General features: G+C 61.3%; 1 protein-coding gene across 2 annotated transcripts; it reads right to left on the bottom strand.

The window, feature by feature from the left end:
* Positions 1-4704: 4704 nt before the first annotated feature.
* LOC118894179 lies at positions 4705-6683 on the bottom strand. 2 transcript variants are annotated; one of them, XM_036850060.1, is made up of 2 exons: positions 6647-6683; positions 4705-6405 (listed from the first exon to the last, which is right to left on the bottom strand). In XM_036850060.1, the coding sequence occupies exons 1-2, from the start codon at positions 6651-6653 to the stop codon at positions 5375-5377; spliced, it is 1038 nt and encodes a 345-aa protein (XP_036705955.1). In that variant the 5' UTR covers positions 6654-6683; the 3' UTR covers positions 4705-5374. The 2 variants fall into 2 exon arrangements, with proteins under 2 accessions (XP_036705955.1, XP_036705956.1); XM_036850061.1 differs by lacking the exon at positions 6647-6683 and having other exon boundaries at positions 4705-6311; positions 6380-6441.
* Positions 6684-13880: the final 7197 nt, after the last annotated feature.

Raw genomic sequence — 13880 nt, 5'->3', positions numbered from 1 at the left:
TGACTCGACATCCCCTGCCCCGTAAGGTGCTGGCTGTGCTACCGCGGGGGTCACGTCGGGCGCTCAGACAAGGAGGTGGCCCACCGGGGTCCTCGGGCGGCGACTCTCTCCCGACCCCATGGCACCAGCGCCGGGCCCTCAGGGCTGCCCCACCAGGGTGGCAGGGGCAGCCCAGCTCCCCCAGGCCCAGTGCAGTTTGTCTGGCGGTTCCAGCCAGAAGGCCACTGAACGGCTGGCTGGACATGGGCTCCCCAGGCACTCAGACCCCGGCGGGGAGGGGCGTCTCCTCCGTCCACCCTCTCAAGCCTCACGCGCGTTCTCCACCTTAGACTCCTCCAAATCAGACGCGCGGCAGGAACGTCTGGGTTGGGGACGCTGGGCGCACTCGGCCGCTGCCCACAGGGACGGCGCTGCAGAGCCTGGTCCTCAGACGGCTCCTAGGAGCTGGCTCAACCTGGGGACCACGTGGCCGGAGGGAAGGTGCCACCGCAGCTGCCGACCATACATCTGGGGTGAGAAGGAAGTCATTCTTACAAAAACGGGGAGGGGCTCAGGGGGGCCTGAGCGTTCATGCTGAGGAGCTCGGCACGGACTGGGTCCCACAGCAGGGCCGGGACAAGGTGCCCACACGGCAGTGAGGGCGGCCCCAGGCTGCCCCTGGGAGACCAGGACCCAGAGGAGGCGACCGGCGGTCACCCAGCGAGGCAGGGTGCCCAGGCCGGTCTGCGGCCTTGGCCTCCCGTGCTCCGTCCCGCCTGGGGACACCCAGGACAGACGGAAGCTCTCAAAGGCACCCACCCCCAGCAAGACTTCGTCAGACCCCGAGGCTCAGTGACCCCATCTCCCAGCTCGATTTGCCCTGAGAACGAGGAAGAGGTAGCAGTGACGGCTGGCCACAAGTCAGGGCCCCTAAAATCTCTCGAATCTCCTGGAAACTGCCCTCCAGGCTGGAGGGGTCTCCCCCGCAGACCCCCATCTCCCTGTGGGGACGGCGGCCCTTCGGCCAGGGAGAGCCCGTGAGCCTCACGACCCCGAGACAGCCATCCGAGCTCCTCCCGGCGCTGCGTGGCCTCCTGCAGCAGGACCCACTCGTCTGCTCCGTGTCTGCTGACACCCAGCATCCAGCATGGTGGCCGGCCGGTGAGGGGAGCCAGGCCAGACCGTGGGCTTCAGCGTCTCTCTCCCATTCCTGCAGCTCCACGGCTACCAGCGTCCACACACCTTCCAAGCCCGCACAGGAGCGGGCAAACCCCCTGGTGACCCGTGGGTGCAGGAACACCTCTGCATCCCCAGTAACTGTGCACCTAAGCCAGGCCCTCACCCTGCGAAACTGCACCGCCAAGACCTCAGGCGGGGCCGGCCATGCGCTCTGGCCAAATTCATGAGCCATCATTCTCTTGAAGCCCTCAAAAGTGCATCCATGCATCTGGGAAGCATTTACGAGCCCCAGCTGTGCGCCAGGCATGACGTTAGGTGCTGGGGGCCTCGGGTCCCCGCGCTGGGGGAGGATGGCACCCAGACATCGATGCCCAGGGCACTGGGCAGGGGAGAGGTCAGCGGCCGCAGTGGAGATGCAGGTGTCGGGTCCAGGGGGTAGATGAGGTCCACCAGGCAGGGAAGGGGTAGAAGGAGAAGCAGGTGGAAACTCAAAGGAGGGTGTCAAACAGGAGGGTGTCCCCTGGGGGTGGCAGTCCCAGTGCCCCTTGGGCCACGACCCACCATCTCCTTCCCAGGCCACAGAGAGGCTGGCATGGAGAGGGGAGTGGGGGGCCCGGAGGGGCCTGTAGCCGCTTCCCTCCAGGTGGACGCAGGGTTGGGGAGAGGGGGCCGGGCCGGACCAGTGGCCAGCCAAGGAACCCCTGCCCAGGCTCTGCAGGATGAGGGGCAGAATGGCGGCTGGACAGCTCGGGAAGAAGCTGCGTGTGGGGGGTGGGGATGGGGGCGGCGAGCCTGCAAGGAGCTGACCTGGGGTGCGGGTGCCACTCGGTTAAACCTCAGGGTGAGCCTGTGAGCGTGTGCTGTCCGGGTGGAAGGAAAGGAGGCGTGGGCCAAGTCGAGTGTGGGGTGGGCTCGGGCCCCCCCCCACCGTGGGCGTGAGGGTCACAGCCGCCCGGAAGTCCCACAGGCCGGTGACCCAGGGCCCTCGGAGCCGAGGACATTTGCGCGGAGCTCTCGCTCCTCCAGTACAAGCAGGTGCCTGGCGGCCGGTGCCCAGAAGATCTTGACGGCCCTCCCAGCCCCAGCGCCCGCAGGTCGCTGCCCAGTACCTGGGGCTTCGTGTCAGGAAGGCACCCCCCGCACGTGGCCGAACTTAAAATGACATGAGCCTCGGTCAGCTAGGAGCAAAGACGCCACCTGTCACTCCCTGCCATGCGCCCACCCCTTTCAACCCCATGGGAGGCACCTGCAGGAATCGCCAGGTGGAAGGGACCGTTACTAATCAAATGAAAGCATAATAAGCCACATGCGGAGACTCTAGCTTCTCATTGTGAGCGGTTCTGGAATCTACTAACTGAGAACTAGTCTCACCACCAGGAGCGGAGGGATCTGGTGCCCACAGACGGGAGCTGCGCTCAAATCTCCACCCACGGCCTTGTGGTCGGGAAGGAGGGTGTGCTCGGGACACTGTACCCCCCACCCCCTCCCCCTCCCGGGCTGTGTCGGGGGCCATGTGACAGAGCGGGAGGAGGGAGCGTCCCCTGACCGAGGCCCCAGAAGGACAGTGAGATGGAGGAAGGCCCTGCTGGCCGCGTGGAACTCTGCTCCGAGGTAAAGTCGTCGGGACCCTTCCTCACTCAGCACAGCCTTGCTGCTCTGTGCACACTGGACCTCACCCCCCCATTCACCGGGCTCACCTCCTTCTTCCTCCCGTCCGACTACTGCTGACCCTGCGATGGGACCATTCCTACTGCTCAGCCCCACCCACTGTCACTCCTGGGGTCAGATGCACAGGTGGTCCTTGTACGTGGGCCACGGGTCTCCTCGCAAGGGGCACTAAGCGCATGGCACAGGACTGTAAATTTCAGTAAGGATGAAACGGGGCTGCCAACACTTCCGGGGACAAAGTCCAGTCTCGCCCAGAGGCCCTCCATCTGCCCGTCTGTCCTCGAGGAGCCTAGAGTGTGCTGAGCGGGACCCACACAGGCACCAGCTGACCTAACACAGAGCAGGTGCCAGTGCAGACGCCGCTGGGGAACCCGTCGGGAGCCGCAGAGAGGGGCCAGCCTGCCAGCTTGGTGAGTGGGGGGCACGCTGAGAAGCGCAGGCGGGCCATCAGAAGCCCTGCTCTTCCTGGTACAAGGCGGGAGTGCGCAGCAGGACCACGGAACTCGCCACGCTCAGCCCCCCGCGGAGGCCCCTGGGTCCGGAGCCGCAGCTCCTTCTCGCTGGAGTCCTGCAGCGCTAGCTCTTGGTAGCCTGAGGGCAGCTGGGTCCAACACCCACCGCTGGCCCCAGAAGGTTCCGGAGAGTGGGCGGACTGGGAACCCGCTCTCTCGGGGCTACAGGAATGCCATCCCGCCAGCCGTGATCCTGTTGCTGGGATACGAGCGAGGAGGAGCCGCAACCGTGCTGGACGAGCGTCTCGACGGCACGACCTTCTCCAGATATAACTGGACCCAAGTCGCACGTCATGAGCTGACAGCACGAATAAAGGAGGAAGCTGTTCGTGGGGCCTCGTGGGGCCATTCCTGTGGTGAGAGGGCCATCGCACCTGCTCAGGCCGTGAGCGCCCGCCCAGGGCGGAGCCAGCTGCAGGCTGTGCACAAAGGGGCTTTCATCTGAGGGGCCTCACGTCCTCGATGAGCGATGAGAGAGCTCAGAGGTGGAGGGGATGTGAATCGTGAGAGGGAAACTCCTGTGCTTGCTGCAGAATGAAGTCAGGGCAACCTGCACCTGTGCACCCACCTGGGGCCCAAGCAGGTGTGAGCAGCATCCCCAACCCCGGAAGCCGGAGCCCCACCCCCCATCACGCGCGTCCCCCCATCACGCGCGTCCCCCCACCTCACGGTCAGCCACCGGCCGCAAAGCGGCACCTCGGCCTGGCCTCGGGTGTGACGCAGGCCGGGGTGGAGGTGGTGTGGCTTCACCTGGGCCGACGCAACCACAACTTGCAGAGGCACAGCTTTACCTGAGAGCGGGTTACACCGCGGCCTGCGCGGCGTCTTCCCGCCCAGGTCCCGGGTGAGCCGGGGCTCACGAAACGGCAGGGTCGGCACGTTGACCACTAAGAAGGAGCAGAGGGACGGCGGGGGGCAGGACGCACAGCCCAGACCCCTTGGCACAGGGGGGCGGCCGGGCCGGGACCCAGAGCCGTGAACCACGGGGAAGAGCAAGGACACCCAAGAATGAGGTCGCAGGGACCCCAGGCCCTGGCACACGGAAGGGCGCGTGGGGGGCATCCAGGGGGGCTGGTTAACAGGCACAGGGAAAGAGAACGGGGCGCCCCGAAGCTCGGGCAGTCACAGCGAGCGACCGTCACCACTGATAGGTCGAAGTCCGCTCGGGACACCACGGCACAAGGAAGGGGTGTCCGCAGATCCCACCCCCGTCTCCGTGACCCGGGTCTCCCAGAAGCTCAGGCCCAGGGCTGCCCTTTAAGAAGTGGCTCCCCAAACATGCATGTCCTGAGCCAGGAAAACAGGAGACACTCCTCATCACTCAAAAAGGCCCTTTAGTAAAAGCACATTAAGGCACGAGGGTTGTTTCTGTAGAAGAGAAAGGCAAAGGTCAAATCAGATGCTTCCACACACCTGAGACTCAGAGTGAGCTGGCGCCCCTGGAAGCGTCGATCCTGGATCGTTCCCAAGGGATGCTCGCGTGTAACTGGGGAAACGCAGGGAAAGGAGGATGGGGGGCGGGGCTGATGTCCAATCCAGTGGGCAGGTGAGTGCTGCGGCTTTAGAATCCAACTCCCCATTGCCTACTAGCTAGTTAGGATTCAAAACCCAGTACAACCTGCACTGAGACCTGGGGAGCAGGGTCTTCGGCTGGGACTGAACAGACCAAGGTGACCAGCCATGATGGACGACGCTGCCGCCAAAGGCCCTGCATTTCTGAATCCGAGCAGAGACATGTGCCCTGCCCCTCCTCTGTCCCATGACCCTGGGGGGGAGCTGCACAGCCTCCCCGCAGAGTCCCCTGAGGAAGTGACCTTTGGGCTGGGCCAGCCCTGGCTGCTCCTGAGATGGCCTACAGAGGGCCTGAGGCGGGGGGCCCGTCCACTTCTGGGAGTCGGGGGACGGGAACAAGAGCAAACTGCACCCAAGGGTCCTGGGCACAGCCCCCAACCCCTCCCGGCTGCCCGCCACCCCGGGCTCCGTCTCTGGCCGCCCAGAAGGTACAAAGCCAGGCCTGCGGGAGCCAGGCTGAGCTCTCAGCCACACGCCCTGCCCGGACGTCCCTGCTCTCCCTGAGTGCGTGAGATCTGAGAAAGGTCCCTGTGCCGGAGGAGAGGTGACAACACGCAGTACGTGACGGCAAATGAAGATGTAGTTTGCACGTCAGGAGCCACCTCACAGATGGGCCAGTCTGGCCGTTTTCGTAAGCGAAGCAAGTCTGGCCACCAGTTCCCACCGGCCATCGAGTCTCTTGGCACAGATAACTGAAGGTCCACCTCGGATAACTGAAGGTCCACCCGGCATCTGGATAACTGAAGGTCCACCCGGCATCTGGATAACTGAAGGGTCACCCAGCACCGGATAACTGAAGGGCCACCCGGCATCCGGATAACTGAAGGTTCACCCAGCACCGGATAACTGAAGGTCCACCTCGGATAACTGAAGGTCCACCCGGCATCTGGATAACTGAAGGTCCACCCGGCATCTGGATAACTGAAGGGCCACCCAGCACCGGATAACTGAAGGTCCACCCAGCACCGGATAACTGAAGGGCCACCTGGCATCCGGATAACTGAAGGTCCACCTGGCATCCGGATAACTGAAGGTCCACCCGGCATCTGGATAACTGAAGGTCCACCCGGCATCTGGATAACTGAAGGGCCACCTGGCATCCGGATAACTGAAGGGCCATCTCGGATAACTGAAGGTCCACCTCGGATAACTGAAGGTCCACCTCGGATAACTGAAGGGCCACCTGGCATCCGGATAACTGAAGGTCCATCTCGGATAACTGAAGGGCCACCTCGGATAACTGAAGGGCCACCCGGCATCCGGATAACTGAAGGGCCACCCGGCATCCGGATAACTGAAGGGCCACCTCGGATAACTGAAGGTCCACCCAGCACCTGGATAACTGAAGGTCCACCTCGGATAACTGAAGGTCCACCCAGCACCGGATAACTGAAGGGCCACCTCGGATAACTGAAGGTCCACCCAGCACCGGATAACTGAAGGGCCACCTCGGATAACTGAAGGTCCACCCAGCACCGGATAACTGAAGGTCCACCTCGGTTAACTGAAGGTCCGCCCAGCACCGGATAACTGAAGGTCCACCTCGGATAACTGAAGGTCCACCCAGCACCTGGATAATTGAAGGTCCATCTCGATAACTGAAGGTCCACCCAGCATCCAGATAACTAAGGTCCACCCAGCACCTGGATAACTGAAGGTCCATCTCGATAACTGAAGGTCCACCCAGCATCCAGATAACTAAGGTCCACCCAGCACCCGGATAACTGAAGGTCCACCCGGCATCCGGATAACTGAAGGTCCACCTCGGATAACTGAAGGTCCACCTCGGATAACTGAAGGTCCACCCAGCACCAGCTAACTTGAAGGTCCACCCGGCATATGGATAACTGAAGGTCCATCTCGGATAACTGAAGGTCCACCCAGCATCCAGATAACTGAAGGTCCACCCAGCACCCAGCTAACTGAAGGTCCAGCCAGCACCCAAGATGGTTGGAGGCTGACAAGCACTGGTCCGTTCCACGAGTACTGGGTACTGTCCACCTGCTCGGCAACTGGTCAGCTTTACTTTATAAACCCTTTCTGCAACACGCCAGGACACTGGGCAGAACTGGCACTTTCTGGGAATGTGCTTTTGTGCCACTTGCCTCATTCTCCAAAAACAGAACAGAGCGGGTTGCTGTCCGACCTTGTGGACGATGACACCCGCCCCTGCCCTGCGAGGGCCCTGCCGGAGAGAGTCCCAGGACAGACCCCACACACCCACAGTCCCCTTGCCCACAGGCCCGTCCAGGCACTCTCGGGCGTCCCGACGTCTGCCCTGGCCCCGCTCACCTGCCCTCTGTCCGCCCGCCTCCCTCCCCCGTTCAAGCTTCCATCAGCCCGTCGGAGCCCAGAGCCAGCACGTCGGAGCCCCTGGTGCCACCCGGGGACACGCGGAGGTCATTCTGGGGCCTGAGAATGGGGTCCCGCTGAGCTCTAAGAGGTTCTTAGGATGGGGCCCCTCTAACCTCTCCACAGTGAGTCCCCAGCCCAGGGTGCTGGGTGTGCAGGACGGGGAGTCGACCCTCGGGACTTGGGGGTCCGGAAGGGCACTCAGGGGCCCCGTACAGGGCGTGGGGGTCCCAAGGCCTTCGAACGCATCAGAGGTTTCACACTGTCGAGAAGCAGCACTTTACCAACGAGGGGATCTGCGTCACCATGACTCCACCCCTGCCGCTGACCTAGCCACACGCTGCACAGTCTCCTGCAGCTGCTGGAGCAAATGACCCCAAAGTCAGAGGCTGGAAACCACACGAGCTGCGCTCCACAGTTCTGGAGGCCAGAGGCCCAAAACCCAGGTGTCGGCACGAGCGTGCTCCTTTCCGGAGGCCCCGGGGAGGACCCAGTCCCCGGTTCCAGCATCTAGAAGCCGCCTGTGATCCTCGGCTCGTAGCCCCTTCCTGCATCTTCCAATCTCTCCCTCAACCTTTGCTTCCATCGCCACGTCTCCTTGTTCTGACCTGACCCTCTGGCCTCCCCCATCCCTTCTTAGGACCCTAGGATTACATGTAGGCCCACCGGGATAATCCAGGGTAATCTCCGCAGCTCAAGAGCCTAATCCCACCCAAAGTCCTTTTTACCACGTAAAGCAGCGTTCGCGGGTCCTGTGGATCAGGATGGCGAGGTCTTTGGGGGCTGACATTCAGCAGACCATATGCCATGGGAAGAAAAAGTTTAAACGCTGGGAGGTAGGGTTGTTTAGGTTCTTAAATGTGGGGAAGTTAGGTGCTTGGGAGGCCAGCTCGCCGTCCAGAAGTGGGCGGTGGGGTGGGGATGTTTTCCCATCTGGGAAGCAGACCAGCTTGCAGCTGGCTCTCCGGGGGGCCCTGAGGCTTCTGCACCCAGAGGGGCTGTCCACACAGGCCGGGAGTGGAGTCAGCAGGGAGGGCAGCCCAGGTCCATTTAAGATGTCCCATTTCCCCGACACTGACAGTAAAGACTGTGTTGGAATGGGTGGGTTTTCTTTCTGGTTTCCAAACCTCCGCGGCATTCTTAACTATTGCCACAATATAAGGTTATGAAGAAACAGCAGAGCATGGCAGATTCTGAGTCAGCGCCGGCTGGGCCCGAGTCCCCTGGGGATGGAGGCTCATGTTAGCCAGAAAACAGGAAGGTCCTGGCTGCCCCAAGGACACCGGTGACCTGGACCAAGATGGGTCTCCCGGTGCCACGGGGGGACAAGGCCAAGATGTGAGGACCCAAGACAAGCAGAGGTCACTGCCAACACTACCCGCTGGTGCGGAAGCATGGTAAGCCCACAACCCTGGGTCAGCCTTGGGACCCAGAGAAGTGAGCAAAGTGACAGCCGGAACCTTGAAGTGGGGCAGGAGGGCCGGGCCCTGCAGGGGCACCTGGGCTCAGAAAGGGCCGTCCTCCCCTCCAGGGGCAAGAGGATGAAGAGCAGAGGTGGCCCAGGGCCAGGTGTGGACACGCCCAGGGCGGCAGAAGGAAAGCTGTCTGGTTGAAATAATCATTTATGGTAGAAAAAGCCTCTCCCAGCTCCACCAATGGGCTAGCTGCGCCCTCTCCTGAGGAGCCTGCCTTTCAAAGCCCTCAGGCCTCGTGTGAGGGGAAGGAGGGTCTGAGCTGGGCCTGTGGGCGGTGCCTGGCGGCCTGGGGTAGAGCCGCTGGAGAGGGAGCGGGTCTACCCCAGGTGGGGAGACCCCAAAGGTGAGCGTGGACGGGATCAAGGGTGGCTTCCCTTCGTTCTGGTTGGAAGGCTGGGGTGACAGAGGACAGAAAGGACGCCGTCCTGTCTGCTGTCCTCTGAGCAAGCGCTGCCCGGACGACACCCCATCAGGCTGAGCTCAGATTCCCAGCACAGACGGGGCCTCAATCCGGGAACCCCAGGAACCGGCCTGGCTCGCAGAGGACAAGAGGCTCCGTGGAATCTCAGCGGGAGAGTTTTTCAAAATACAGCAGCCTCGTGACAAGATCCAACAGGCAGAGGCAGGTCTGCGATCCCTGGATCACCCCCACAGGACACGTGGGTGGGCGAGACCACGCGGGCACCCGGGCCCAGAACACTTGCAGGACTTCGGAGCTGCGGACGTGAGTGGGCTGCTTTGTCTAAAACACATGATCGTCTTAGCAGGCGCAGCCCATGGCCAAGTAAGAAGCACAAAAACTGTGTTCCGGTCACGAGGACCCACTTCCTGTTCTTGGTGCTCACCAGGCCCTCCTTCCAGGCCTCGCCCTGACGGGTGGCTTAGGCCATCCCTGATGGTGTTCCCCAGAGCCCAAGGAGGAGTTGTCAGGACACATCCCAGGAAGCTCCCTGCAGGAATGCCCTATTCAGTCCCATAGAGCCCCACTGCCCTCCCCAATTTACAGACCAGAGGCACAGAGACGGTGAGGAATCTGCCAAAGGTCACACAGCGCTCAGAAGCTAAGCTGGAATTAAAACCTGGAGCCTGGGCTCTCAACCCACATAGCAGATGGTGTCCCATCCACAAACACAAAGTGGCCAGCCAGGTTGCCCGCCAGCTGTAATAGACCACGATTTAGTGACTCCATGCTTGTTTTCTGCAAGGACTAGCTCTAACTCCACGCCCACCGAAGCCAAGTAAAGAAAATAAGAGCCACATGCAGCACGTGGCCCCCCAGCATTCTGCCTGCTGGCGCACACAGTTTTCCTCTCTGAATTCTCCCGACCCCCGCATCACCCCTGCGACGCAGATGAGCCCAGGCTGCTGTCCCTGAGCCACGATCGTCACGCGTGTCCTACCTCTACAGGAAAAGGCCATAAAAATAAGGGAAAAAAACAACACCCTGCTTTAAGAAATTACACGTTCCCAATTAAAGCCTGTCCACAAACTAGAAAATATGCCAAATATGCCCCCCAGGAGGTGACACCACAGGCAGGCATGACAAGGCGGAAGACAGCGCAGAGACAGAGGATGGATGTCAGAGCAAGGAGAGATGCGAAGGCCAAATAACACTCCAGAACCTGCACCCTCACTGGACGGAAACTCACAAAATAGAGCACAGAAATGGTATTTCTCCATTTATCAGATTAGCAGGATTTTCAAAGTGACAGTGCCCAGCCCTGGCGGTTTGGGCTGAAAAGCTGCACGGAACTAATATCCATCTGGAGGGATGTCCACCCCCCTCCCGAAGGTCCCAACCACAGCACCCCCGCACTCAGCCCCAGCACTGCCATGGGGCCTCCCCAGATAGGCAGCCCGGACCCCAGAGTGGATGCTCTCGGCCTGCTGGGGAGATAACGGTCTGCCCTGCCCTCGGGGACAGAGACAGACCCCAGGGACACTGCTGTTTACCTTCCTGTTTGGGGCAGGCAGGGCGCAAACAGAGGTGCTCAAAAATGACTCAGGAAAGAGGAAGTCAATGGACCAAGGGGCCAGGTGGCTGGGTTCACCACTCACCACCTCCCAGCCCCGGACCAGCCGGGGAGAAAGGAACGCCTTCCCAAGTTCTCCTCTAATGCGAACCCCGACCCCCGGCCCCAGATGCGTGAGCCCCAGCTTGGAAGAGACCCTGGTTCCATCGGCCAACTGGCTGGTCCAGGGCAGCTCAGGGGCAGGCAGGGCCACCTCAGGGGCTCAGGCCCTCCCTGCATCAGGCGCTCGGTCGGCCTGCGGAACATTACCCCCTCCTCCCGTGGCCCTGCCCTCCCGACTGCAAGGGGAGGGGGAGAATCTTCCCGCCTCACACTGTCAAAGCAGCAGCACCCACGTAAATCACGGTTTCCCTTCCAGGATGAAGTCCCCTGGTTGCCTAAATGGAAACGGGGAAGAAAGGTGTCCCTTCGCCCTAGAGGCCATGGGGGCCCTGGATTCAGGCCCCAGCAGAGATGCATTCGGCCTCCAGCTCCCAGCAGCTGGGTCGGTGCTCTTCCCCGGGCCCTCCCCGTTTCCAGGATGAGAGAATCTTACTTTTTTTGCACAGTGGACACCAAGATGCGGTTCAACCGCTGCTGGGATGTGCCCTCCAGGCACTGCTTTCACATCGGCTCAAGTCTCCCCAAAGCAGAAGGGCGCCTCTCATGCTCACTGAGAACAGCCTGTGCCAGCAGGTTCTGTGCAAACAGGAGACCCAGCTGCCGGAGCCTGGTACCGTCTCCAAGATTTCTGAGCTTGGATGCAAAACAAGGAGGCCTGACCGTGCCTAATTCTGAATCTACTCAAGGAACAGTGCAAAAAGTAGAAATGAGTACTTCAGACCAAACTTAAATGAATGACTGAATGAATAAAAAAATAAATCAGTAACATGCAATATCTGCAGATGTTCGGTCCGGGCTCCACGAAAACCACCAACACCAATCCATCAAAAGCACGTACATGGTCTCTGCAGTTTCCATTCAGGCCCTGCCACTGTAACCCACCACCAAGCTCTGGTCACACAGGCTCCATCCCCTCGCCCTGCAGCCTCATCCCCGAGCCTTTGGCTCTGGTCTCATGTCCTTTGTGGGGAAACACCCTGTAAAGGTCAACCTTGACCCGTGGCCAGTGCCTGGGCCAGCTGGACCCACCACAGAGCCTCTTGGTCTTGCAGAAACCAGGGGTGGCCAAGAGCCCCGCCCATCACCCCAGCTCAGCGCTGGGTGCCCCTGCCCTGTGCCACCGGCCTCGTCACGGTGCATCAGCCCGGGAGGGTCCCCGTCTGCCAGCACGGAATTCCAGAAAGGTGTACCGGCCTGTGAACAAGTCCTCCTTCCTGGGCACTCGCTGAAGACAGCCAGGAGGCCGTGCCGGGGCTTGTCTCTGTCAGAGGAGCCGGGGTGGGGGTAGGACGCGCCCCTGCAGGCCGGCAGGCGGAGCACAGACACTGCCCTGCGGCCCCCAAGTTTCGTCTGACTCAGCGCATCCGTGATCTAAAGCTCCTTCTGACAGCCGTTCTGCACGGCCCAGACCCGCCAATCGAACACATGACCCCAAGGGCCAGCCCACGTCACCCAGCCACACCCTGCCGGCACCGGGCAGTGCTGGGGAGCGGGACAGAGAAAGCTCCCTGTCTCCACCAAGCATCCCCGAGGGATGCAGGGGACGGTGCGAGGTCCCGGACACGGGTGGAGATACCACGAGCAGCATCCAACACAAGGCACGTCATACACGGGTGCTGTGAGGAGCTTCAGGAGGCAACCACCTGCTGCTCAGGGCACCCAGCAGGGGGGGAGGGGCTGTTCCCGCCCCGGGTTAGAGCAGGAAACCAAGGCAGCGCCCACCACCCCAATGCTCCTCCCAAGACCGGCAGGAGGGCAGGGAGGGGCTCAGAGGCCCAGTCCTTCTTGGGAAGGAGCCGGGCCTGGCAGAGAGCTCATCCCAGACCCTAAGCCATCAGGGATGGGAGGTGCGGGGTCCAGAGAAGCCACGTGACCTGGCAAGGGAGCAGAGCTGTGGGGACCCAGGGCACACTGCAGGCACCTCCCACAACGTTCTCACTGTCCTTCTGGGCCCCTGCCGTCAAAATGTATCAAATGCAATCATCTTATGAGCGTGCCAAACATATATTTTAATTTTCCCAATAATATATCCCTCCCTCCCGCCAACAGCATCAAGTTTCGGGTAGTTTCACATGTCACATCCTGCAATGTCCACCTTCTACCCAGACATCAGACAGCTGGTGCTTGGCCAGCTGTGTTCTGGGGAGAGGGGCCGCCGTTTCGGGGTTCTCTCTCAGATGACAGCTAACCCAGAGCCTCCAAGCCTCCGAGCAGAGAGCTGAGATTAGAGTGTGCCATCTGTGGTCCAACCCTCGCCGGCACGGGGGTGGCCACGCCTCGACCAGGACTGCAGACGGGCATGTGCCGTGGGGCATAGGCCAGCCACTGCAGACAGAGCCGGGCCTGGGGGCTGCTCGTCAGCCACGGCTGCAGCAAGACCCGCTTGCCCCTCACCCACCCCTCCACTGACCGGCCCTTCCCCGCAGTGCTCAGGCCATGAGAGAGGGAAGTCCACTGGCCATCGTGTCAGAAGACGGGTCTTGTCCCATTCCGTCACCCACGGAGCGCCAGGACGTTTTCAACAACCCAGCTGAAGAGAGACCAGGCACTCTGGTGGGGAGAGAGCGAGTGTGTGCACGGATGTGCACGTGTGTACATCTGTGTGTGCACGTGTGTGTGCGCATTCATTGAGTGCATGCGCAGCTGTATTTTCAGGGTGAAGCAGGGCGGGTGGGGCAGGCCCTTTAGGCCCCTCGAGCTCTGGACAGCTCAGGAGTCAGTTTCTCTCCTTCTAGGTTTCCTTGCAAGGACCTTCCCCCTCCTCCTTCTTTTAAAGGAAAACAAGAGTGCCTTGAAAAACAAGTTTTGCTGAAATTCAAGACTACCTTAGAGGTCTTATTGCTGAACCCTGAAGACTCCCCATCTGTGCTGCCCCTCCAAACGAGCCTGCCTCGACAGAAGTTCCTACCCTCTGCTTAGATCACTTACCAGGTGCCTGTGAACCCCAGGATGACAGGCACCCCCAGACACGGGGACCCACAGGGTCTTGGCCGTGTCCTGTTCAAGCC

This window comes from Balaenoptera musculus, chromosome 4 (genome assembly GCF_009873245.2).
Source record: "Balaenoptera musculus isolate JJ_BM4_2016_0621 chromosome 4, mBalMus1.pri.v3, whole genome shotgun sequence".
Lineage (NCBI taxonomy): Eukaryota > Metazoa > Chordata > Mammalia > Artiodactyla > Balaenopteridae > Balaenoptera > Balaenoptera musculus.
The sequence above is the reverse complement of the archived record's forward strand: the minus strand, read 5'-3'. Positions and strand labels throughout refer to the sequence as shown.